Source organism: Dermacentor albipictus, chromosome 1, assembly GCF_038994185.2.
Source record: "Dermacentor albipictus isolate Rhodes 1998 colony chromosome 1, USDA_Dalb.pri_finalv2, whole genome shotgun sequence".
NCBI classification, from domain to species: Eukaryota; Metazoa; Arthropoda; class Arachnida; order Ixodida; family Ixodidae; genus Dermacentor; species Dermacentor albipictus.
In genome coordinates, this window is record NC_091821.1 from 440759806 (window position 1) to 440787688 (window position 27883).

Here is a 27883-nt window from a genome sequence, read left to right on the forward strand (position 1 = left end):
AATTGTTTGCAAGCGCCATGCGCAGTTCGCAGAATGCCAATCACTAAGTCTATTGTGAAGCTCACAAAGCCTTACGCGCAGTGCCTCTTCGGATCCTTTCCTGGTTCTCTAATAGCGTAGAGTTATACAATGGGACACAGCTTTCACGGAACGTCAAGTATTCACTAGAAAGCAAAATTTTCCCGGAAGCAAGCGTTTAATGCAGCGATACGCCTTGCTGACGTGTCATTCTTTCTTAGTCAAACTTGAGAGTCATATGATATCTGCTTCCCGCAAACAATATAAGATATCGTACACACTTCCTTGTCGTCTTCTCCAGCCAGCGTCCTTTTGCAGACGTCTGTTTACTGGGCCCTGCTCCACGTGCCGTTTAGCCATATTCTTGGCCATGAACGCCTTCGGTAGGCGTTCCCCAGGAATTTGCGAAAATGAGCACGCCGGTCGACAGAAACGGAGGCGTCACGCTTGATTTGTTTGTCAGCGCAGAGGTTGAACCTGGGCAGCATATGGCCGAAAGGAGGCCTTCGACGCTGCTCGAGTTCCTGGGCTTACGGGTTCAGCTAAACTTATGTTCCTTCCCCACTCCGCATACTAGCTTCCTTAACATACGCATGCCCTTTAGGTTAGCCCGTTTAACAGCCCCTCATCTATTTCCGGTGTAACGCGCTAAATCGTTAAACCTCTGCAGAGGAGGTCATGCATGAAAAAAAATATGCCTCTCTCCTGAGAGCAGGAACTTCTAGAACCTAACATTCATAGTTACGGGCATGCGCAATCCCTTGATTTACGCTTGTCTTCAGTTCGCTGAAACTGTCTTTCAACTGTTGTTTTATTAGGTTTTGTGCAATGCCATTTTTCCACTACTGTCGCTGCATTTTCTCTCTGAGAAAGCGCGGAAGCTGGGATGAGCGAGACTAAGTCCGTGTGATTTATGAGGCAGCTTAAGCCTGTCAGCACGCACTTCTGGACCGTTCTGTTTAGATTGCTCACCATATCGAATATTTCTATAGTTTATAAAACTTTTGTGAAAACGGGCATGATTTACTTTAAACTTACGGTATTACTTTCTTTTGATGATTTTACTCAAAAAAGGATGTTCTCACGCCTTATAAAGAATGTGCGCCTCATTAAGCCATGGTGTGAAGTGCTACCATCGTATGGAAAATAGGTAAAGGGAAAAATATCTCCCTCAGTAACAAACTAAAACGTGGCATTGCAATGAACGTGCCTGCGTATGTTTGCGTTCACGCCTTGGCACTTTTGCGGTGACCTTTAACGGCACCGTATTTATCATCTTTAACTTCTTCCCTATACTTCCCAAAAAAGCAGGGGCTGCAATGTTATCTTTTTCTTATGTTTCCCCGATTAAGAAGATCTCGTTGGTTTGCGTGGGTTTATGGCAAGAAACTGTTTTCTGCATTCAGCTTCATAAATACGAGTGTATTTCCAACTTCATTAAAGGAAGTTCTTTGGCAAGGTATGTCTTTGTGAAATGATTCTACGCATGCACCATACCTAAAGTTATTTCGCGACCTCCCTGTACCTATATTCATCGGCCCTTCCGTAAGGTAGGCATCATGCGCTATCTTACTATTGGGCGAATATTTTAGTAAAATTTCATACCCTTTGATCAAACAATTACGATAACGTTAGGTCTAGGCGAGTCCCGTTAGTTTTAAAACAAGCGTACATGCATGACCATTATAGGCTGTGACGTTAATGCGGCAACGTTCAAAGCGTCAATCTGCGCCTCTCTGTTCTTCAGTATAAAGGAAGTAATTGAATATCATAATCGTGGTCGTGTGAGAGCCGTCGTTTTTATGAATACTCGACCAGCATCTACACCGCAGCATGTTGTGTTTTAGAACCGCGTACTTAAGTGCACGATTAACAAAAGCTGCAGGTGGTGTCTGAACAGGCGCAAACAGGCTTTGCCATTATGACGCTGCGTTTAGTTTTCCAATCTCTAACCAGAAACTCGTCATCTGCAGTGGAAAATTACGGGGCTTTTATTGTATACAAGTGCACCGAAGAAATAGCATTACCTGGAAAACGCGCCGTGGATTCATTGCTTGATAAAATGCGTGCTTTGTCGGCACCTCTCTTGGTTGACATAAAATGTATAGACAGTGCACACTTAAGCATATATTACCATCTAGGGTGGATAGGATGATGAATCACGGTTATTGCAAGCTTACCTCTACTTAAAACATGGCAACGGCTGTGTTTGTTAGCAGAACACACTCCTTGCGCTTATTTGAGTTTGTTAAAAGGGTGTTACATGCTAAAAATACACGTTGAACAAATTTAAAGGTACTTGGAGACTTGAACATTTCAAGCACTTAAAAATATATAGGTATGTTTCACTGCTGTTTGCGCGAAGTAATTGTTAAAGTAAGTCACTTGGTCACAGTAAGCTCTGGATGTCAACCTGCTGTTTTATGTACATAGCGTCTCCAGTGGTGATATGAAGACAGTTTTTTTTTAATTTATTCTCATTTCCTTTGGCTTTTTACAACTGGATTCGTTTCACTTTCTTCAGCTGGCTGTTGTTTTATAGATCTGCTGTGAATCATCAATGAATGATAGGGCATGAACCAATCCTAGTTCTTTAGGCGCATATTCTTTGTGGTTAAAATCGGGGCCGACGAAATATTAGGTATAGTAAATCTTGAGCTGTCTCATGCAGCATCAGTTTCAATAAACATTCGCAGGTCAATGCGGAGCAATCTACCACCTTCGAGAACACAGCAATTATATTGGGGGTGGCGCGCCGCATTCGTAAAGTGGAAAGACACAATTACTTTGTCCTCTTATCTCCTTCGTGCCTTTTCCTATCTTACGGCTAGCTTCACCTAAATTAATTTGCAATGGCGTTAATTTATAGGTAGGCAAAGACAATCTGGAGCAATAAGAACTTCTTTCTCACGTTCAGCGGACGCAAATATGTCCCAAGAGAGGAATCCGAGGACATTCTGCTACGGAGTCTTGCTTTCGCACTTGCCTCTGCCTGGATACTATAGAGTACGACGCGCTTTGCTTGGCGGGCCGCCTAAATTTCCGTACAAACCAACATGGGGGGCAATACAGAGTCTGTAATTGTGAAGCGTCTGTTATTTGTCGTCAATGATTGGTACGTGCCACGGAGCGAAAGGGCTTCCCGCTTTGCAGTGCATATTTGGCACTGAATGAGCGGCACAGTCATTAGCAACGGGTAAAGTATGCGCCACATAAGCACCCTCGGTGTATGCGCCGCCCGGCCCTGAAGAAGAAGTGAAGTAAAACTTGCAATTGAATTATTACCACTGAAGTATGTCTTTGTCAGATTAAATCAGTGAATGGATGTGCATACTAACTTAAAAGTGTATTGACTACGTATAACGTTTGATAAACATGTTTTAAACAAGTGATCAAAATTCTTATGCGAGTTTAACGTTTCAAACTAATCAGTGATTCACTGTCAACGTTCAAAGCTCTTTGGTGTGATTGCAGGTGACTGGAGGTCGAAATGCACCTACTTGAAAGAAAGAGCCTGGCTGGAAATTGAGTCACAGTACTTCAAGGATGCATGAATCTGCTTTCTTCCCTGAGGACTTAAAAAGCATCTATTTGCCTGCGAGTTTCGTCGCAAGTGACGAAAAAGAAAAACAGCCGTGCTTTTAGTATTTCCAGCTCTTTCACAGGCAGGTTCTTCTTCGTTTACAGTTTATTCGCACGTTGTATTTTTAGGTTAGGTTAGCCTAACGTTACTAAGGCGTATTTTCTTCTTTGTATTAATAGCTGCACTAAACTAAAGCAAATGATGCATTTATGTTTCCTCCACCAGCCGCAGCCTAACTTCTGACCTAACCTCATATGGCGGGCGCGAGCTGTCGTTCACAATCATTGTCATCATCATATTGAGTGCGCATTCCATCCTCGAGATGCGCGAGGTGGCAGAGGAAGAAAACCAGCCAGGGTGCGGACGCCGTCTGCCATGGGGGAAGGTGAGAACGCTAATAATTTTGTTCTACGCCGGTTCTTAGCTTTGCATACCAATGTCGCCGCATTTACAGAGTTAGTCCGTTGTTGGAACCGAGAAATGTGTTGAATTTGTCGGGCTCACCTGACTTTAACCAGCACCAAGACAGCAGTAGTTGTCCGAGTTGGTTGACGTTCATTTTCTTTGCGCCTCAACATAGAAATTAGCACAGTGATGGGAACCGGATAGCTGCTTACTATTCAAAACCACTAACTAACGCGAACAAATGAGTCCTCCGCCTTCACCTCGTGTCGCTCGCCTGCGTGTTTAAGGTGCTGTTGCGCTGCAAGAAAAATACTTAAAAACACGGTACTTTTCCGCACGTGCATCAATTGTTAGGAAAGCTGAGTATGTATAGTGTAAGCTTGCATTAGTAGGCCACGCGGAGCAAGCAGTCACCACTGACGCGTCAGTATTTGCACCACTTTTCTATACTGTTTCAGTAAAAGTCATCCTATCTTGGACAGCTGCTCTCGGAGTTCTAATGTCTCACTAGATTCCAGAATTAGTTTAGGCCATCAATACTCTGATTTCTTTTTGAGTGGATGTATCACGCAAACGATGTGCGCTAAAGTCTTATCGCGCTATGTAAGATTGTGCCGAAAGCCGATATGTGCGATCAATATGCAACATTGCGCGAAAGCTTATACGTGCGATCAATATTGAATTTACTATGTATTTTCGCGGTTTTCGTTCACTCCACTAACGAGGCAAAACACCCGTACCACCGCCGACGGGAGGTCGTTCACACGAAGGGAACGTCGTAAAGTTTCCACGCCACGGCAGAAGAATAATTCGTGCTTTCTTAGATTCCACGGTACAGCGCAGGCAATCGGTGGTTTTCTCTCTGAATGTTGCGTGGAGGGCAAGGCCAGCCGATTGCTGGGACCGACTTTCGATCACGTGACTGAACGTTTCACTCTCATTGGCAAAAGCTCACGTCACATCGCGACGCAGGGCGTTTATTGCATTCTTTATTTATGTGTATTTCTACCCTGACAAGGGACGCCGTATGGCTAGTTCACATTGGGACGTTTGGTGTCGACAGAGGGCTAGAAATTTCATGCCATTCAAGTACCGCCTTGCCCGCCTTTCAACTGCAGAAGTTCTCACTTTTCGAAATATAACGGGAAAAAAATAGGGAAGCAACCGACAGTTTACTACTATAGCGTGGTTTCCTCCGCCCGCGTGAATGTGGTGCGTTTCTTACAGTTTGCGTGAGTTCGCCTTCCCGACATTTTACTTGTGCTTGACGTGGCGCTATATAGTCGTAGAGAACCCGGATAATTTCTCACATCCTATTGTGTTAACAACGCTGAGGTAGCAGCCGTCGAAACATTGAATGGAGATTACTGCCAAGTGCCGAGCACCAGAGTGGTCAGCGCCATTTGCAGAATGCCGCTAAGGATAACAAACTCGCTGACTAACACTTTAGTCGGTACAAGGCGAGGGACTTCGGCAGCAGTGGCGGCAGAAATCGCTAAACCGATTAAGACTGAGAGGGCGTTTTTAATGCGAAAGCATTATATGCCACAGATAGGGGAAAATCCGGCGTCCGGCGTTATCATTTAATGATAGCAAAAGCCAAGTGACCAAGCGCTGACGTTGTGTTCCCCGCGCTGGAACTTCTGCGGCTCGCACTACGAAAGGCCACGCACCCAAAAAACCAACATGGCCCATTCCGCAAATGGGATCAAGCTGAATTAAGGTGGATTAGACTTGAATAATGTCGATAACGGTGAATTAAAATGGAATAATGTGGATTATCATTGGTACCGATTGGAGCAAAGTGGATTAAGGTAGAGTTATTACTTCAGTAGATAACTTAGGCGAGTGTTCATGCTTTCGCATTCAAATCCCGCAAGGACCCAGGTGACTGTCGACGTGTTTGGGCGAATTCGCTCGAAGCTGAATTGGACGCCGCGCCGCTCTATAGGCGCCTAATGTCCCAGTGGGAACGCGCCTTTACACCGGCAAAAACCGGCGTCGATGCTATTTCCGGGTCCGCGGGCGCGAGAACCTCGCATGCGCCCCTCCTTCACACGACAGTCGCAGTGTGCCATATGACGCTAGATCTAGGCCATCTTGTAGGATGTTAAAGAGACCAGAGCATCGAACGTCTCAGGCTCGCCATTAACCAAAGATCTGCGTGTCCACTATGTTGGCTAAGGAACTCTGCAAGACAAACCACACCTGCATCTGCACTGAGTATCTAGCAAACGGTAAACGTGCGCATATTAGACAGTGTAGCATGACATGTTTTTAACTTGAAACCTTAAAAATAATTTTACACTTACCTTAGTTTCTTTCTTGTTGTGGTTGTAACACCACTGTATATTTAGCCTGAATTGTTGAAAACGCCCGGAATTTTAGCTTGCTTGATCTGGGCGAGGTAAAGTACCCACCGCCGTTTGTGCAACTCGGAAGCGGAGAGGCAAATGACGCTAATTTTCACAACTGAGTGGCTTTGCTCCTTGTACGTTCGATGTGACATTTAGCGAATGCTGCGCATGGTACAGACGAGCCGACGTGGTACTGAGAGATGTCCCCTCAGCATTAAACCAGACGCCACGTAGGGATTTTCGGAGGCGGGTGTGCGATTTCACGCCCACCTTAATAGCCCACCTTAACCTACCTCCGTGCTACAACAGGTGATTGTCCACGAACTTACTGCGGGTAGCTCATCGGGTTACCCACGTTCGTCCACTGTGACGCAATTAAAGTAGCACATCTCAGCGCCTTGCCGCATGTGCGTCGAGTTGTATAATATGATATTAGAGGCGCAACTTATATAAAGCAGTCGCGGTGCGCTGGTTACAGCACTTGCTTCGAAAGCGACATGCGTTCCTTTCCCGCCCCGACCATGCCGCGGCCTTTTTTTTTTGCTTGCTACGCAGCCCCGTATTCTGATGAAAGCCCAAACAAACAACACGACGGACGTAATTGCGCGAAGACCTTCTTGGGACCTGTGCAACTGATATTTCGATAGCTATCATACGGGTAATTTTTGATGGTGCGCGTGACAAAAGAGTCTATTACAGAATTTGGGTTGATTGCATAAGTGATGGTATTCTCTAATCTTCTTGCAGTTTGGTTACACGTGCTTTTGTCTTTACGATGCCTCATTTTTACTCGGTTCAGGTACGGAGCAAAGCTACGCGAGCTACGCCAGCACGGGCAGCGAGCTATCAGTAATTCAAAGCGAGTACGCCACTGCAACGTAAGTAACAGATTTTTGCGTGTGAATGGCGAAGTATCTCGTTATTTACCATATAATCACGCTATTAGCGTCTGCAGTTATATAGTGATATCGCTCCGACCTCATCGCGTCCTGCATCCGCTACTGTGCAGGGTAATTTAGCGAAACTTTGGGACGTTTGTCGCAATCTTCGTAAGCCTGCTTGCTGGCAACAAGTAAACACGAAAAAAAAAGCGCTTCGCATGATGCTGTAATGTAAAGCATTTCCTACAGAAAATTGGGATCTCGCTTGTACTTCGTTTCATCAACGCATATTCTTCACCTCAGGAAATGGGAATTCACGTGCAACATTAACAACTCGTGCAGCAGGGCTCAAAATATTGCCTTGATGAAGTGGTTGGATTTGCTTAGCCGTGATACTATTAAGCCATCTGAAGCGCTAATCTAATGACAGCTGGAGTATCCGGCATTTGCGAAGCTCGTTTTCCTTCTGTTGTTCTTGGCTAAGGGCCCAAAAACTACCCAAAACAATCATCATAGGGCGAACAATACAGCATTCTAGTCAACAGTCATAATTGGGATACGAGAACATGTCTTATAGGGAGCCCGCATTCGGGAATGCGGTGTGCTATGCATTTTAATATCGTGCCATAAGTGCGCTGGACAATTACTGCAGGGTTTTACACTCCTCAAACTAACTGAATGTAGTGGTATCTGTGGATTTAATCCGGAGGACCGAATATGCAAAATTTAGCGGGACTGCATGACATGATGAGCAGCCTATCGAAACTGATTTTCCCGAGATTGCGAACCGGTAGAGTGGACATTTACATTTTAATGCTAGTCAAAAAAGTCTGGTGGCACAAAAGATACGTATATTGCAATGGTGACGATTATCTTTAAACTTGACACTTACACACAATAAGGTGGTTGCCGGGAAACAAGGTTGAGAGAACTGCTGACGTCGATGGCAACAACGAAGCTAACATGTTATTCATAGCCTCCAAGTGGCTGATATATAGGCACCGCAAAGATAGAGAGCAAAGAAAAGCTGAAATCTCTAACTTTGGCTTTAGAGTTTAGTGATTCTCAAGTGATTTCTTCAAAACGACTCATGGAGCCTGATACACAACAATAGCAAAAAAAAAGACTTCTAACACGGTTACTACCTCATCACGATCTGCCTAATTATTCATGCACACGTCACTGAGTTTCTGAAATGCTACCAACAGCGTTAAACACAAAAGCTATCTAAAATGCAACGTAGTCGACTGTTATTATCTATTTATTTTATAAACTATTAACTAAACTAATATCTAATCTATTGTAACAATATATTTACTACAAAAGTATTGTGCGTTTCATTAATTCTGAAACTTGTTACAATAGTCTCCGACCGCACCCCTTCCTCCGCAATTCCTATAGCAGCTGCCGTTTTGTTCATTTTTGCGTAGCGGTGCACGTATTCATTTCAGAAATAAAGTAGGCGAGCGAAATAACATGGTTAGTAGTAACTGTAGAAGAATGTCCCAATAAATGGGTTCACAATAGCAGAAATACTTGTAGTCCGCTGTCTTTGTTTGTATTTGGCGGGGCTACACCTAATATGACATAAAAAAGGCAACATAGCTGACATACATGAGCGCGACCAATGAGCATAACTTGGCACGAGAGAAAACTGTTACGTGTACATAGACACCTTGGAGACGGCACGCACGACACATAAACGGCTTCAGGCAAGAGGATTTAGCAAAAATATTGCTACGGAACAATATGTGCGTTCACGAAAAGGGTGAGCAGTGCGAAGACGACGACGACGAGGAGAAGCTAGCACGGGCTGTTGCCTCTTGGCCAATCGCAGAGTATATTCTTATAAATATACTTGTACATAGCTTTTCGTCTGCGTCTTCCTACGTAACATAGCTGGTGGAGGTGGACGTTCCCTGTACCTCGCCACAGAGCTTCGCAGTGGACGGTACGTCGAGCCTTCCTTCATGGCTCCCGCCGACGACAACCGGACTCCTCCGGCTCCAACACCTGCTGCCACTTCGACGACCTACATCAATCTCCCCGCTCCCCGTGATCCTGGCGTATTCTCGGGCAAAAATGGGGAAGACGTCGATGACTGGATCAGCCTATATGACCACGTCAGCCGCAATAACCGGTGGGACCCTACTATTATGCTCGCCAACGTAGTCTTTTACCTTGGTGGCACACCCAGAGTTTGGTATCGCACGCACGAAGATAAGCTAACCAGTTGGAATTCACTTAAGACACAGCTTCGGGACTTGTTCGGCAACCCCTATGGTCACCAACTGGCCGCTCAGAAGGCGCTTTCCGGCTGTGTGCAGACGTCAAAAGAGCCCTAGGTCACGTACATTCAGGACGTCTTGGCTCTGTGCCGCAAAGTTGACACCCACATGACTGAGTCAGACAAGGTTGCCCACATCCTCAAAGGCATTGCCGATGACGCCTTCAACTTGCTCGTTTGCAAAAACGTAGCGCCATAGCACGTAGTACGTAGTACGTAGCGCCATAGCCATTTTGCCGCCATAGCACGACTACTAACCAAGCTTTTGAAAAAAGACGCCCCTTTCCAGTGTGGCGATAACAAGGCCTCTGCATTCTCTCATCTAATCAACATTCTTACAACGCCTCCCGTTCTGGCCCATTTCGATCCTGCTGCGCCTACCAAAATCCGTACTGATGCCAGCGGTCACGGAATTGGCGTAGTACTGGCACAACGCCAGCGTGGCCACGACCGTGTTATCGCTTACGCCAGTAGGCTCCTCTCACCCGCGGAGCGCAACTATTCCGTCACTGAGCGTGAGTGTCTGGCCCTAGTTTGGGCGGTTGCGAAATTCCGCCCATACTTATATGGCCGACCCTTTTCCGTTGTCACCGACCATCATGCACTTTGCTGGTTGTGCTCACTGAAAGATCCTTCAGGAAGACTTGGTCGCTGGGCCTTACGCCTCGAAGAATATTCGTATACTGTCACCTATAAATCTGGCCGTCTACACAAGGACGCTGATTGCCTGTCTCGCTACCCGGTCGACGAGCCTGACGACGCCGACAGTAGTAGCGCCAACGGCATTTTCTCTGTGTCTGCCTTCGCTAACATCGCCGATGAGCAGTACCGATACCTATCGCTGCGAGCACTTATCGAGCATCCGCGTTCAACACCTACTGACGCATTCGTTCGCCGAAATGTCCTCCGGGGCGGCATTCTGTATCGACGGAACTTCCTCCCTGACGGCTCTGATCTTCTTCTTGTCGTGCCAAAACAGCTACGACAGACTGTGCTCTTTGAGATGCTTCACGCACCCACTGCAGGACGTCTTGGGGTAACCCGCACGTACGACCGCGTCCGCCACCGCTTCTACTGGCCTGGTCTCGTGCGCTCCGTTCGACGCTATGTTGCTGCCTGTGATCCCTGCCAGCGTCGGAAAACACCTCAGGTGCTACCTGCCGGTCATCTCCAACCGATCACCGTCCCTGTAGAACCGTTCTTTCGTGTTGAATTAGACTTGCTCGGTCCCTTTCCCACGCCATCCTCTGGGAACAAATGGGTAGCCGTCGCGACTGATCACGCCACCCGATACGCTATCACTCCGGCTCTCCCTACCAGTTGCGCCACTGGCGTCACGGACTTCTGCCGTGACATTATCTTGCTTCATGGCGCCCCGTGACAGCGGCTTACTGACCATGGTCGAAACTTCCTCTCGAAAGTTATCGCGGACATTGTGCGTTCCTGCTACATTGAACACAAGCTGACTACCTCATACCATCCTCAAACCAATGGCCTGACAGAGTGGTTAAACCGTACTCTTACCGATATGCTGTCCAAGTACGTTTCCAAAGACCACCACGACTGGTACATTGCCCTTCCTCACGTAACATTTGCGTACAAATTGCGCAGCAGTTTAGTACCTCACTGAATGGCACCCTAAGCACAGCCAGAACATGGCATATCCTCAGAACACTCATGGATCCGAGCAAGAGCAAGGCGGAAAGCAGCAAATCCATTCAGAGATGAATCCACCAGTATGAAGGAACAGACGAACAACTGCTCCAAGCAGTACGGAAAAAATGCTACGGAAAGATCTCGGTAGAAGGCTACCGAGGCGACTACCAGGGTGACGAAAACTCAACTACGGACCAACCCATCACAAGAGAAGAGGTCGTCGAGGCTGTAAGGGCTGCAACAAAGAACACAGCAGCAGGGGCGGACAAAATCCGAAACTCGCTAATTCGAAACCTCAGCGACGAAGCAATTGATCTGCTCACCCTCTACCTCAACAAACTATGGGAGGATGGCAAAGTACCAGCGGAGTGGAAACACGCCGTAGTGGTGATGATTCCCAAACCTGGCAAAAAACTCCGAATTGAAAATCTCAGACCGATTTCGCTTACATCATGCCTAGGCAAGCTGTACGAAAGAATAGTGATCCTAAGAATCCCAACGCATCTTGAAGACGGAGGATGGTACCCCAACACCATGTTCGGCTTCAGGGCAAACTTGTCTACCCAAGATATCTTGCTACAGCTAAAGGAAGAGGTACTCGAGACAATGCCGAAACACGGGGAAAACGTGGTCATGGCCATCGACATCGAGGGAGCCTTTGACAACGTCTCCCACGCCACCATTATGGAGGGGATTAACACCACTAATTGCGGGAAGAAAGTCCATGACTATATCAGAAGCTTCCTAACCGACAGAACAGCGACAGTAGGCCTAGGAGACCTACGGAGTAACGCCTTTCAACCGCCATGCAAGGGCACTCAGCAGGGCTCAGTAATCTCGCCAGTACTCTTCAACATAGCGATGGTCAACCTTACCAAGAAACTTAGCAAGATCCAAGGAATCAGTCACGCAATGTACGCGGACGACATAACGATCTGGACTACTCAAGGCTCACTAGGGGATAAACAAGAGGCACTACAAGAAGCTGCCACCTGCATCGAAGAATACACAAAGCAAAGAGGCCTCAGATGCTCCACGGAGAAATCTGAACTCCTCAGGGTGGGCAGACACCCCACTGATGCCCCGCTCGAAGTAAGGCTAGAAGGACAAAACATCCCGGAACAAAAGATGATTAGAATCCTCGGCATGTGGTTGCAAGGAAGCCGGAAATGCATCCACACGATCTGCCTGCTAAACAAAGCAGCAGGACAGGTGGGCTGAATGATTAGCAGAGTGGCACACAAGCGATATGGCATGAAAGAGGAGGACACACTCAGGTTGGTCAACAGCCTGATAGTCAGCCGGGTCACATACTCACTGCCGTACCATGCAATCACCAAAACCGAAGAAGAGCAAGTGGACACCATCCTCCGGAAAGCGTATAAAACAGCTCTCCACCTCCCAAGGAACACATCCAACGACAAACTCATGCAACTTGGAATCAGCAACACTTTTGAAGAACTAAGGGAATGCCAGCTCAACGCACAAGTACGAAGACTCAGCAACACAACGACGGGAAGGGCGCTCCTGACAAAGCTAGGTCGGGAAGTAGAAAAACGACAAAGTAGCAGGGCCACAATACCAGACCCACTAAGAAAGAAACTACGCATACAACCTATCCCTCGCAACATGGACCCAAACCTCCATGCGAGTAGGAGACAGGCTAGGGCAGAGTTTTACGAAAAGATGATGGGACATCGGGACAATACAGTCTATACCGATGCGTCCCTATACTCACACGCACACAAAAATAACGCGGCAGCCGTAGTAGTAAATAATCAAGGAGAATTAATCACAGGAGTCACGGCCGAGGTGGCTAACATAACCGAGGCAGAGGAAATTGCTGTCGCACTGGCAGCGGAAGAAGGTTATAGAACAGGAATATCCCTCAATATTCTAACAGATTCACAAGAGGCGTGCCGGAGCTATATAAGAGGAAGAATAAGTAACACGGCGCTCAAGATCCTCAGCAGAGTTCCAGTCGCTGAGGGACAACCCACACATAACATTATCTGGATACCAAGCCACGCAGGGATCAGGGGCAACGAAGGGGCGGACTGCCTGGCTCGAGGGATGACCAGCCGAGCAGGAATGTCAACCGCCCCAGAGGGGCCACAGATCAACTGCGGGAACAGCTATTCAGAGCTATTAAACCTCTATAAGGGTCTAAGATATCAATATCCGCCACCACATAAAGCATTAACAAAGGAGGAGGCCGCAGGATGGCGGAGACTGCAAACGGGCAAATTTCCAAACTTACACATACTAAGTAGGATGTTCCCCACGCACTATAGCGGAACCTGTCCGTGGTGTGGAGCTAAGCCAACATTATACCACATTACATGGGAGTACAAGAAACCAGGCATTCCACAAACACAAAACACCAAGTGTGGAGCAATGGGAGAGCTGGCTCACCAGCAGCGAGCTAGAGACTCAAAGAGCTCTAATAGCGCACGCGTTCGAGGCGGCCCGGCTCAGTGGAGCCCTGGACTAGGGGCCCATCCATGGCTGAAGAGGACTCAAGCTTCAAGAATGAAGACTTCGGCCTCCACCCGCTAAAACCTTTAAAGAGGCAATAAAGTTTTCCATTCCATTTTATCTACTGTACGGTCGCGAACCTACCTTTCCCCTAGACACGGCACTTCCTCCTGCTGCGATCTCAACAAGGGAATGTGCGCGCGACGCCATCGCCCTCGCCGACCATGCACGCCCGCTTGCCCGTGCTCGACTGACGACCTCACAAGCCACTCAGCACTGTCATTACAACGCCCGCCATCGTGACATACAGTTTTCGCCTGGTGCGCTCGTGCTCCTGTGGTCGCCCTCCCGTCACGTCGGACTTTCAGAGAAGCTCCCTTCGCGATACACTGGGCCCTACCGCGTGCTGCGCCAGGTGACGCCTGTGACTTACGAAATTGCTCAGGTGGGTTCAACCTCGTCCTCTCTTCTGGCATCAAGTGATGTCGTGCATGTCAGTAGGCTCAAGGCCTACTACACTGCTTCCGAGTCCGATCTTAAGTTGCTCCGGGACGGCGCTTTTGCAGGCGGGGGTAGTGCTACAGAACAATAAGTGCGATCACGAAAAGGGTGAGCAGTGCGAAAACTACGACGACGAGGAGAAGCTAGCGCGCGCTGTTGCCTCTTGGCCAAGCGCAGCGTATATTCTTGTAAATATACTTGTACATAGCTTTTCGTCTGCGTCTTCCTACGTAACAATATTTTACACAATTAACATAACTTGCTATTGCAAGATATCCGCCCCTGAGGATTTCTGCCCCCATTTAACACATTTGAGCCGTTGTGCCGTAATTGTGTCGTTGTCGTGGTCGTCATTGTTAATGTAACGACCTCGCTAGTCATCGTCAAGATATCGTCGGTGTTGTCGCAATCATCACAGTTACCATCTTAATGAAACCTCTTCTTAGACAAAATGATGCGATTTGGAAAAGTATGTCGCACCCTCAGTTCGTTGGTGCACTTTGGCAACTATGTGGAGCCTCCCTGAAATAATCATTAAATTTGTTATCGGTCTCTGTGTCATGTTTTCCTCACTTAAAAACAAGGAGTTGTCCGACTAAGACATGTCAGCCTCTTTGCGGGTGGGTTGACTCTGGAGAACACAATTATTTGAATAGTCACGCAGTAACTAACTTCAGAAATATTTTTCTGTTAAATGTCTATTTCATTTCCATAAACTTCAGAATGATATATAAATGTTCAAGAAGCAGCAGTAGACTCAAGAAGCAGGAGTGAGAAGTTTGCAGAGTAGTGGCGCAGAAGCGAAAAATTATGTAAGCCACAAACGCGTGTTGGTTAAGCCAAAGTATTGTTGCCGATCCCGCCTCTCCTTTTCACCTGCGGCATTTCACGTGGCTCCTTAATTTGTTATCTTGTAAATCACTGCGGTTCATGTAGTATAAATTGTTAACTGATAATTTCGTGTCAGTGAGTAGACCGCGCTTCTTTACGCCTCATCCCGAACTAGCATATAGATTAAAAAATTTATATGTAGTTTCATCATCATCAGCAGCAGCAGCAGCTGCCTGGTTACGCCCACTGCAGGGCAAAGGCCTCTCCCATATTTCTCAACAACCCCGGTAATGTACTAATTGGGGCCATGCCGTCCCTGCAAACTTCTTCATCTCATCCGCCCACCTAACTTTCTGCCGCCCCCTGCTACGCTTCCCTTCCCTTGGAATCCAGTCCGTAACCCTTAATGACCATCGGTTATCTTCCCTCCTCATTACATGTCCTGCCCATGCCCATTTATTTTTCTTGATTTCAACTAAGATGTCATTAACTCGCGTTTGTTCCCTCACCCTATCTGCTCTTATCCCTTAACGTTACACCTATCATTCTTCTTTCCATAGCTCGTTGCGTCGTCCTCAATTTGATTAGAACCCTTTTCGTAAGCCTCCAGGTTTCTGCCCCGTAGGTGAGTACTGGTAAGACACAGCTAGTATACACTTTTCTCTTGAGGGATAATGGCAACCTGCTGTTCATGTTCTGAGAATGCCTGGCAAACGCACCCCAGCCCATTCTTATTCTTCTGATTATTTCCGTCTCATGATCCGGATCCGCAGTCACTATCTGCCCTAAGTAGATGTATTCCCTTACGACTTCCAGTGCCTCGCTGCCGCTTGTAAGCTGCTGTTCTCTTCCGAGACTGTTAAACATTACTTTAGTTTTCTGCAGATTAATTTTCAGACCCACTCTTCTGCTTTGCCTCTCGAGGTCAGTGAGCATGCATTGCAGTTGGTCCCCTGAGTTACTAAGCAAGGCAATATCATATGCGAATCGCAAGTTACTAAGGTATTCTCCATTAACTTTTATCCCCATTTCTTCCCAATCCAGGTCTCTGAATACCTCCTGTAAACACGCTGTGAATAGCATTGGAGAGATCGTATCTCCCTGCCTGACGCCTTTCTTTATTGGGATTTTGTTGCTTTCTTTATGGAGGACTACGGTGGCTGTGGGAGCCGCTATATATATCTTTCAGTATTTTTACATACGGCTCGTCTACGCCCTGTTTCCGTAATGCCTCCATGATTGCTGAGGTTTCGACAGAATCAAATGCTTTCTCGTAATCAATGAAAGCTATATATAAGGATTGGTTATATTCCGCACATTTCCCTATATCCTGATTGATAGTGTGAATATGGTCTATTGTTGAGTAGCCTTTACGGAATCCTGCCTGGTCCTTTGGTTGACAGAAGTCTAAGGTGTTCCGGATTCTATTTGCGATTACCTTAGTAAATACTTTGTAGGCAACAGACGGCAAGCTGATCGGTCTATAATTTTTCAAGTCTTTGGCGTCCCCTTTCTTATGGATTAGGATTATGTTAGCGTTTTTCCAAGATTCCGGTACGCTCGACGTTGTGAGGCATTTCGTATACAGGGTGGCCAGTTTCTCTAGAACAATCTGCCCACCATCCTTCAACAAATCTGTTGTTACCTGATAATCCCCAGCTGCCTTCCCCCTTTGCATATCTCCCAAGGCTTTCTTTACTTCTTCCGGCGTTACATGTGGGATTTCGAATTCCACTAGACTATGTTCTTTTCCATTATCGTCGTGGGTGCCACTGGTGCTGTATAAATCTCTATAGAAATCCTCAGTCACTTGAACTATCTCATCCATATTAGTAATGATATTGCCGGCTTTGTCTCTTAACGAATACATCTGATTCTTGCCAATTCCTAGTTTCTTCTTCACTGTTTTTAGGCTTCCTCCGTTCCTGAGAGAATCTTCAATTCTATCCATATTATACTTCCTTATGTCAGCTGTCTTACACTTGTTGATTAACTTCGAAAGTTCTGCCATTTCTATTCTAGCTGTATTGTTAGAGGCTTTCATACATTGGCGTTTCTTGATCAGATCTTTCGTCTCCTGCGATAGTTTACTGGTATCCTGCCTAACGGAGTTACCACCGACTTCCACTGCACACTCCTTAATGATGCCCACAAGATTTTCGTTCATTGCTTCAACACTACGGTCCTCTTCTTGAGTTAAAGCCGAATGCCTGTTCTGTAGCTTGATCTGGAATTCCTCTATTTTCCATCTTACCGATAACTCATTGATCGGCTTCTTATGTACCAGTTGCTTCCGTTCCCTTCTAAGGTCTAGGCTAATTCGAGTTCTTACCATCCTGTGGTCACTGCAGCGCACCTTGCCTAGCATGTTCACATCTTGTATGATGCCAGGGTTAGCACAGAGTATGAAGTCTATTTCATTTCTAGTCTCTCCGTTTGGGCTCCTCCACGTCCACTTTCGGCTATCCCGCTCGCGGAAGAAGGTATTCATTATCCCGATATTATTCTGTTCCGCAAACTCTACTAATAACTCCCCCCTGATATTCTTAGTGCCTATGCCATATTCCCCCACTGCCTTGTCTCCAGCCTGCTTCTTGCCTACCTTGGCATTAAAGTCACCCATTAGTATAGTGTATTTAGTTTTCACTCTGCCCATCGCCGATTCCACGTCTTCATAGAAGCTTTCGACTTCCTGGTCATCATGACTGGATGTAGGGGCATAGACCTGTACAATCTTCATTTTGTACCTCTTATTAAGTTTCACAACCAGACCTGCCACCCTCTCGTTAATGCTATAGAATTCCTGTATGTTACCAGCTATATTCTTATTAATTAGGAATCCGACGCCTAGTTCTCTTCTCTCCGCTAAGCCCCGGTAGCACAGGACGTGCCCGCTTTTTAGCACTGTATATGCTTCCTTTGGCCTCCTAACTTCACTGAGCCCTATGATATCCCATTTACTGCCCTCTAATTCCTCGAATAGCACTGCTAGGCTCGCCTCACTAGATAACGTTCTAGCGTTAAACGTTGCCAGGTTCATATTCCAATGGCGGCTGGTCCGCAGCCAGTGATTCTTAGCACCCTCTGCTGCGTCGCAGGTCTGATCGCCGCCGTTGTCAGTTGCTTCACAGCTGCTGGGGACTGAGGGCCGGGGTTTGATTGTGTTGTTCATATAGGAGGTTGTGGCCAAGTACTGCACCAGGTTGGCCAATCCTGCTCTGCTGAGGGAGTGCGTTACCGGTTCTGGTCACCGGGTGCAGGCCACACTCCAGGCCTGTTTATGCAATTTTATCAACACGCAGATTTTTTTTTAATCCGCTGGAAAATTGCCGGCACCGGGATTCGAACCACGAACCTCTTGCACGCGAGGTGGGTGTTCTACCTCTACGCCACCGCTGCAAACCTTCTAGTTTCATGGGTGTTTCTAAAGCACACACATCTCATAATAGAGCAACGCATGCTATAATGTCGGCCCATCAGTGCGTACAAAACACCAATCTATTCATAGGCTATCCCATAATATACAACAACTGGTTTGACTGCATTTACTTTCTTATAAACCCACTACTCACTGTTGTGGCAGTGCCTGTGTGCCGCTCTGGCATACGGGATAGGGAAGATATAAATGCATCTGCATATGGTGTGTGTGCCTACGTCTACAATGCACGTACGTTCTTGCATAGAATGTGCGGACATCCCTTTCTCGTGAACTATGTGGACATCCGTTTCTCGTGAACTATGCGGCGTAGAAACACAACAATTGTACCGACGAATCAGGTTAGATGATGAACCAAAACGCGTTGCATTGGATGGATACACTTATGCGCATGACATTTAGTAGTATAGCAGTCAATTGCCCGCTTCACAGAAGCTTCGCTCCAGACAGATTTCAGCACCTGCGTTGAGTTCGCGAACTTTTAACGCAAAGGTTTCGTGCAAATCGATAGTGATGTCAGTAAGAGCCCTTGACTGAAGCTGTTTATTTGCCGAGTGTTCAAGGATCCGTCACAGCAAGCTGTAAGGGAAGCATGTTTTAAGCGCGGCATGCCGCCATTTTTTTATATCTATTGGTAGAACAACACTTGGTCATCATTCACTTCTAAGCTGTGGCCTCTCAAAGGTTAAATTATTCGGACCCACTGGGGCTTCAGCCTTTCGCAGCCACTGTTGTCCGGTCTCTTATCCTTGGCTAATGGTATATGAAAGCGGTCGTCTCGGCTCCTCCGCACTGGATGAATTTCACGACGGCGCAAAGCAAGTAACTAACCTTGTGGAAGTTGTGAACTATGCCCTAAACATACTTGATGACTGATAAAACAAAGGAGCGGCACCTACATGTTATACTTGGCGCCAAACGAACGTTCTGCACGACCCCGCTGTGGTTAGCTCAAGCTTCTTTTCAATGTTTTGAAGGTGGTACTAAATTTTGCGGCAATGCAATGATGTAATTTTTACTAGAGATCTCTACCTAGACGATGCTTGCTGAGCATCGCGCAGCAACGGGCATTCATGATGGATTTTGCTTACGGAACATTTGAGAAGCAGAACAAAACATCAATTCGTGCAGGGAAGCAAACGACTGGCTACTGGAATCTAAAGACTGGCCGAGTCTATGCCTCACACCGGCAGCCAGAAACACTCCTTGGCAAATGGCTACATGTGGTTCTCGGTTTCATGCAAATGCCATACAAACCTTTTAAATGTGTTTTTACAACGTCGAAGTTGTGACCGTGGGAAAAAAAACGCTGATGGCAACATTTATTTATGTGAGTTTTGACCTGTTCAGCCAAGCTATCAAAACTAACCTAACCTAGCCTGTCGGTCAACCTATCAAACTAAGATAACCTAACCCAACCCACCGTCTTCAACAATCGTCTTGTTGCGTGAGAAATGCGAAATTGCAAGAGACAACAGGGATGAAAACTAAAAGCGGGCAGCAATAAGTTGCGATGCAATGAAGGGGAGCAAGAAGTGGAAATGGATCACTCACAGTTGGGCATTAACTTCCGCAGGCGCAACGAAGAACGCAAAGATGAGGACACTTACCCCGACGAAATTGTTCCCATCATATGCTGCTGCATCCTTATCCTGCTCATCCTCATGATCATTCTGCTCATCCTTATCTCCAACGTCTACGTCAGTGAGTACCGACCTCTATTTGCGTATACTACTACCTATACGACCACACGCATAGCACATACAGCGCTTTGCATGCAGTAGAAAAGCATTTTGCCCTTACTGCTCGTGCTCTAAAAACATATTCTAGCTTGTAGATCACCACTGCAGTTTAGCGCAACTTAGATTTGGCAGCAATCACGACATCCGGCACGCTGGGTATAACTACGAAATTTAGCGTGACGTTTCCCATTCCCTTTCATTGACACAGGCAATTTTCAAAACTAAGGACATTTAGTAAAAATACAACGCCACTGTCCGCGCGCATCGCCTCTGTACGCCTGCTTACCTCCGCCGCGGGTCGACCCAGAATTGCACTATCTTTGGGATCGGCCCACGTATTGGGAATGCTTAACGCTTGCTTCAACTGCGACGTGGGTTGGGCCGGTATTGCACTATCGTCGGGATCAGCCCACGTATGAAGTGTGCTTATCGGGATCCACCCACGTATGGAGAGTGCCTAGCGCCAGCTTCACCTTCGCCATGGGTCGGCCCCGCATTGCACTATCTTCGGGATCGGCCTACGTACGGGTAGTGTTTAGCCTGCTTCACCTCCGACGCGAGGTGGGCCGGCCTTGCAGTATCTGCGCAATCGGCCCACCTATGGGAAGTGCTTAACCCCAGCTTCACCTCCGCCGCTGATGGGCCCGGCATATGAAGATCTTCGGGATCGGCCCACGCATGGGGGTGCTTAACGCCTGCTTCACCTCCGACGCGGGTCGGGCCGGTATTGCACTATTCTTCGGGATCGGGCCATGCATGGGGAGTGCTTAACGCCTCTTTACCTCCGACGATGGTCGGGCTGGTATTGCACTATCGTCGGTATCGGCCCATGTATGGCGTGTGCTTAACGCCTGCTTCACCTGCGACGTGGGTTGGGCCGGTATTGCACCAATTTCGGCATAGGCCCACGTATCGAGAGTGCTTAACGCCAGCTTCGGCTTCCGCCGCGGGTCGACACGGCATATCAAAATCTTCGGGATCGGCCCACGTATGGCAAGTCCGTAACGCCTGTTTCACCTCCGACGCGTGTAGGGCCGGAATGAAACTATCTTCGGTATCGGCCCACGCATGGGGAGTGCTTAAGAGCAAGCTTTAGCTCGGGTCCAACGCCGACGCGGCCTATTCAAATACATGTAAAACGCAAAAACGTTTTATGCGAAGCATATTACTAGAGCTCAACCCAGCTCCTCAGGCGCGGCGGTGTCGCCTTCAATACCACGTGACACCGCGACGTCACGACAGAGGAGAAACGGGGCTCCAACTCGCGCCGTCGCTCGCGGCGTCATGGCGGTATATAAGCAGCTGCGCTTGCCTCTGCAAGACACTCACGAGGTGAGATGCCTCCCCTGGAGACAGAGCTGCTCGTTGGAATGAGAAGCGAAGGTAGCGGCGTGCTACAAAGACTGTTTCTAGGTGGCTTTGCTACGGCGCAGTGACTACGCGCCCCGCATCGGACGCGGTGAGCGTCGAGCAACGCAGGGTTCGGCGCGACAACGAAATGTGCGCCCGAGCAAGCGACGCACGCCTGAGCCGACGCCGACGACACCGGCTTTTCTACGACACGTGCTCCTTAACGCTGTCGCGTTAAAATGAAGGCTAGTATGCTTCGCATCCTGGGCTTAACCTTAGCTAAGCCACAGCCAGTTTTAACGCGACAGCATTAAGGAGCTCGTGTCGTAGAAAAGCCGGTGTCGTCGGCGTCGGTGCCGACGTCGGCAGCGTTGGGCGTGAGCGATAAATCCCAGCAGGCACTTCATGAATAAAAAACAACTTGCAAGATGGGCTGGGTGGGAATCGAACCAGGGTCTCCGGAGTGTGAGACGGAGGCGCTACCACTGAGCCACGAGTTCTTTTTTTTTCTTTATTGCCTGACTTTGACAAAGAAAGAACAGCAATAGCAATACATAAAACAAAACATAAAAGATACAATGAACACGTCGTATTGACATAAACAGCCTGGTGGGAGGCTGGCTTCGCCACATTAAAATTCATTTAGAGCCATCAATGGCTCCACCCTTGACAGCCACTCGGGAGTATCCCCACCGGCCTTCAAAATCTCAACAAACCGATGCACAGTTTCACGGAAATAAATTCGCGTTGGTCGTGCGTCGGGATCGCAGTAGTATCCTGCCATTCGAGAGCGCCAAATACTGTGGAGGCCAATTAACATTAATAAATCAAACGGAAAACCATCCTCGTTAGCAATGGGTAGATACCGTATTCCGTGAGGGTCGAGGGGAAACTGTTTATTTAACGTTCTTTGTAGTACGTCCCAAAAAAATACCCCTCCCCAACAATGAAGAAAAACGTGATCTATCGTTTCTGGTTGTTTGCAGATAAGGCAGTGAGATCCCCATGGAAGAAATAAGCCCTTTTCCTGTAAAAACATTTTTACTGACAATGTTCCAGTGTGTAACTTAAAAAAGAAGGTTTTAACCCCTGGCGCAACTTGCATTTTTTTACTCTTTTTAACACGTCCCTACCAGGGCCTCCACTGTACAGGGCTCTGTAGATTGGCTCCGGCAGAACAACGTCACACAAATCTTTGTACATTTTTTTCTTTTTTACAGTTGATAAATATTCATTTGAAAACCTCGTTGCAAGGAATCGTACACTTGCGACAACTTTTCTAAAGTATCCAAAAATGCCTCCCGTGAGTGTTTCGGTTGAAACAACAAAGTCTGGCAACGCGCGCCCGAGCCTTACTTGGCATGCGGTGCGCAAAAAAGGATCGCTGACGTCGCGAAGGAAAAGAAACCTGTTCACAATCTGCCGCAAAAAAAAGGTGTCCCAGGCCCAATCCACCATTCTTGACTCCTCTGAACAAATTTGTTCGGCTGCACCTTTCCCATTGCGCATCCAACACGAAAATGGCAAAAATTCGATGCAGCTTCTGTACATTGAGTCTTGCACAATGTAACACCTGCATTACATACCACAGCCTACTAATAAAGAACAGATTGCACACGGTGGCTCTAGCAAAAATCGATGTTTGTTCCTTTCCACCTTTCCGCCTTTCCACGTGTATCATGAGTCTGCGCTGTCCAATATGTCGCGCTATCACGGTAGCATTCTAGAGGTACTCCCAAGTACCTCTTTGGGGTCGTTACCGAGGACACGTTTGCGAAGCGGTCGGGCGTCGATTGCCATTCTCCGTGCCAGAGCCCTAGTGATTTTGCTAAGTTCACTCTGCTGCCTGTGACTTGGCAAAAGTTCTCTACACATTTAATAGCCTCAGTTACACCTTCCCTACTGGTTGAAAACACCGCCACATCATCCGCATATGCCAACAGCTTGACTTCCGCTGCTTGCAACCGAAAACCGGGAATTGTCTGTTTTTTCATGATGTTTAAGCACATCGCCTCTATGTAGATGCAAAACAAAAGAGGACTAAGGGGACAACCCTGGCGTACCGACAGGTTCACGCTAATGGGGGCCCCCAGACTCTGGTTAACGATCAATCTCGTCGTGCAGTTCCGATATGCCAGGGCCACACCCTCGCGAATAACAGAATCAACGTTAACATGGTCTAGTATGCAAAGCAAAATTTCATGCGCGACACAGTAGAAAGCTTTTTCAAGGTCTAGTTGTAAGATGGCCACGGGGCTATTTGTAATATCGCAGCACTCCAGCACGCATCTTGCTGTGTGAATATTAGTCGTAATAGATCGTCCCTTAATCCCGCACGTTTGATGCGACCCAACGATTTCCTGGATTACTGACTGTAATCTTCGCGCTACAACGTTCATATAAATTTTGTAATCCACATTTGTGAGTGCGATTGGCCGGTACGCTGTTAGGTGTCGTAACCTCGCCGCTTCGTCAGTTTTGGCGATTAAGACAGTGTGTGATCTTGCACAAGACGGAGGCAATTCGTTAATTTTGTAAGCTTCATTAAACACTACCGTAAATATTGGCGCGATTCCACGCTTAAAAGCTTTGTAAAATGCCGCGCTTAACCCGTCCGGTCCTGGCGATTTACCAGGATTTAAATTGTCTATCGCCGTTTCTACCTCTGATTCGGTTATTGGCAGCTCTAACCTATCCTTCTGCGCATCGTTGAGTCGCGGCAGTGCCCCAAGGAACTTATCCTTAAACGTGTTCATGTTGGTAACCTGTAATGCGAACAATGCCTGATAGTACTGAAAAAATGCACGCTTAATATGTTCGTTATCATCCGACAAGACGCCCCCCCCCCCCCATTCTATGTTGTCTATGTGATTTCGACGAGCGTGGGCTTTTTCAATGCCGAGTGCTCGTTTAGACGGTGTCTCCCCAGCAGCTACATGTTCGGCTCTCGCCCGGACCAGCGCACCACGATAACGCTCCTCTTCTATCACTTCGACTTTTTGTTTCGTTTTCCTAATGTCATCGATCCATTTACCAGGCGCTTCGCATTCTTTCTCGAGCAGTTTTGAAAGCATAGACCTTAGATTACGTTCATTTAGTTTCTCCTCGTACGCCATAGAACAAGACCGCTCTATTGCTTTTATTTTAAGTTGTTCCTTACAAAGCTCCCACTGTTGCCATGTTTTCAGTTCTTTATTCGGCTCTATTTTGCCGATTTCTTCAACTACCGCAAGGTTGAAAGCATCGTCTTTAATCAGCTTGTTATTTATCTTCCACAGTTCCCAGCTAAAAGCAATGCCAGGTTTTTTTGCCCCAATCCCGCACTCTACTAAACATAGGTCTGAGAAAGACACCGGCACTACTTGATAACTGTTGCATTTTGGAATCGCGTCCAACGTTACATAAATGCGGTCCAGATGGGCATGACTTGCACGCTGGAAATGTGTGTACTTCACACCACCCGCGCCTTGCATACACTCCGCCACATCCTCAAGGTTCCATTTGTCTATGATTTGCGACAGTACCTCAGTACTTGCGTCCCTGAACCCCCGATCACTAGTCTTATCACATGCACTCAGGACACAGTTGAAGTCGCCCATGATAATCAGCTGTTTATCGAAGCTGAGACACTGCTCAACACTTCTAAAGAAATCGACCCTTTCATCCACAACATTTGGTGCGTACAAACATAAAACACGCCATTCTGTATCTCTGAGTGTGAAATCGACAGCAACACACCGACCTGACGAGCACGAGAAATCAGCATGCACGACCAGAGCCGGCAACTTCTTAATGAAAAGGACCCAACCAGCAGATGTGCCGATGGCATGGCTTACAATAGCATAGAATCTAGACTTGAAACGTCGCACCATGCTCCCGGTCTCTTCCTCACCGTCAACTTTTGTTTTCTGCACGGCCAATATATCAATGTCGTGCTCCGTTAAAAGCCGATACACCTGACTTTGCTTTTTCTTTCCTGCCAAGCCCCTGACATTAAGTGTAGCGACCTTCAACGGAGATGCAGGAGCCATTTTCGCAAGGAAGTGAAAAGGCCGAGAGCATGGTGCTTACCCTCCGCGTCTAGCGCGTGGCTAGACGCCATCGTTGAAGCCGGAGCCAGCCTGTGCAGGCTCCGAACCTTGCAGCGTAGGTGCTGTATCGCCGGTTCGCCTCTCAGACGAAACGTTAGGTCGCTGCCGGAGACTGGCCCGCCTGGCTCGAGTTGTTTTTGCAGGCGGCTCCTCGACGCTGGTGGCTGCCACCTTATCCCCTTCGTTGCCGGTGTGGCCATAAGGGCGCTTGGCTGGCACGGAGACGCTGACTGCGCGGCCGCCGCTCAGGTCAGCGTTCGGCGAGCTGTTCGCTGGGTCGACGACTGTGGGTGCCGGAACGCTCTTCCCATTCTCCGACGCCTTCGCCCGAGACGCAGGCAATTCCTTCTCGTCGGGGTGCGTCTCTCCGTTGCTTGACTTGGTTCTGTCACTGCTGGGAGGCAATTCCTTCTCATCGGGGTGCGTCTCCCCATTGCTTGACGTGCTTGTGTCACCACTGGCAAGCCCCGACGGGTTGGTCATTCCTGCTGGCTTGCCCACTTCCTCGGCTCCTTTCGCTGCCTCCTCCGCCTCGTCGACGTCCATCAGCAGCTCCGTCGACTTGTCTTGCGATGCCGACTCCGAAGCAACCGCATACGTGCGGACGCAATCTCTGTCGACGTGACCATAGCGTCTGCATTTTGAGCACCGTGGCACCTTGCATTCACGTCGAACGTGGCCCGTACCACGGCAGCGTAGGCATTGCATAGGCCGCCCAGGCGCCACCACAAGGGCCAACTCTCCTGCAACGCGTAGCTGGTGAGGTAGGTCACCGACCTTCAAACCGGCTTTAAGCTCCAGGAGCACGGTCCTCGTTGTAGGCCCTTTCTCCTTGACGCCTGAGACACGCCATCGCTCCCGGGTCAATTCGGATACGCTGCCGTAAGCAGCGAGAGCCGTCCGATTGTCGTCGTCCGCCACGTCGCGCAACATCCAGTGCAGCCGTAGTTTCACCTGTTGGTTATCTGGATCGAAGATAATGCAGCGGCGTCCTTTTACTTCCAGTTCTTTGAGAGCGGCCAACTTCTTAGATGCTTTGGTGCTGTTGAGAGTCACCGCCCAAACATGGTTGATTTGGTACGCCCCGAACGCCACCACGTCGCGAAGCGCACCAGCGTTGGCTAGGGCGTCGCGGAAGTCCTCAACCCTGTAGGGCCTAACTCGTACGTCGCCGTGCAAAAACACAGTATTAACTACAACACGTCCGGTGGGCAATGTAGGCTAAATGATCTCGTAGTCCTGACCATCATTGTCTTCAATCCTGTTTCCGCGGCTTGCAGAGGCCGCTATCGCCGCTTCGCTGGAGCACATGATTCCGCGTCCACACCGAACGGTAGCCGGAAGAAGAATGACTGAGCCACGAGTTCGATGCTTCAAAGCGGTACAAACACGCCTCTAGTGAATGCGGTGTTGCGTTAGAAACTAGCTGTTTCTAAGGCTCAGGCGTGCGTCGCTTGCTCAGGCGCACATTTCGTTGCCGCGCCGAACGCTGCGTTGCTCGACGCTCACCGCGTCCGATGCGGGACGCGTAGTCGCTGCGCCGTAGCCCATTGTCTTACATCCCTTGGCGGGTCGACGGGAACGCTGTCGCGTTCCACTCTTGAAGGCGAAGCTTAAGCGTTCTCCAGTTTTTTGTGAGATAACCCCTTTACCGATTTTGATGAAATTTGTTGCATTTGAAAGAGAAAGATATTCTAGTGACTGTTGGCAGCGGAATTTCGATTTAGGGCTGGAATTTTCTTAAAACGATTTTCAAATATTTCACCATTTGAAAAAAAAAGTAGAAGCACGAAGTTTACAAATTTATAGCTCTGTATCAAGAACAGATATCGCGGTTCTGTAAACGGCATCCATTAGATCATTCAAAGCGGACAAATTGTATATGTGATTTTACATCTCACGTGAATTTGTTACGTTGGTTACAACGGTTTTGCAAAAGTTGTATTTCCCTATGATTAAACTTTTTTTATCTTCATGTCTAACATATCAATTTTGTCCGCTTTAGATGTACTATTAGATGCAATTCACAAAATCGTATTATCATTTTTAGTGGTTGAGTTACAGAGTTGTTAACTTGATAGTGTCGTTTTTTGAAAATTTCTGATTTTTGCCAATTTTAATAAAAAATTGACAACCTAACTAAAAAATTTGAAACCAACTGTCACTAGATTTTAAATTTGTTTTTTTAATGCAACAAACCTCGTCAAATTTGGTGCAGTTGTTGCCGCGAAAAACAAATTCTCCTTTTACATGTATTTAGATAGGAG

The 27883-nt window shown here is 47.6% G+C and overlaps 1 protein-coding gene across 7 annotated transcripts in view; it reads left to right on the plus strand.

Annotated features, from left to right (window-relative positions):
* Nucleotides 1-3909: 3909 nt before the first annotated feature.
* Nucleotides 3910-27883, plus strand: part of LOC135903072 (collagen alpha-1(III) chain-like) — a 442036-nt gene continuing 418062 nt past the window's right edge. For all 7 annotated transcript variants that reach the window (XM_070532327.1, XM_065453972.2, XM_065453975.2 and 4 more), the window contains exons 1-3: nt 3910-3986; nt 7163-7241; nt 20010-20137. In XM_070532327.1, coding sequence (XP_070388428.1) covers nt 3977-3986; nt 7163-7241; nt 20010-20137 — 217 coding nt within the window. In that variant the 5' untranslated portion in view covers nt 3910-3976. The remainder of the gene's footprint in view (nt 3987-7162; nt 7242-20009; nt 20138-27883) is intronic.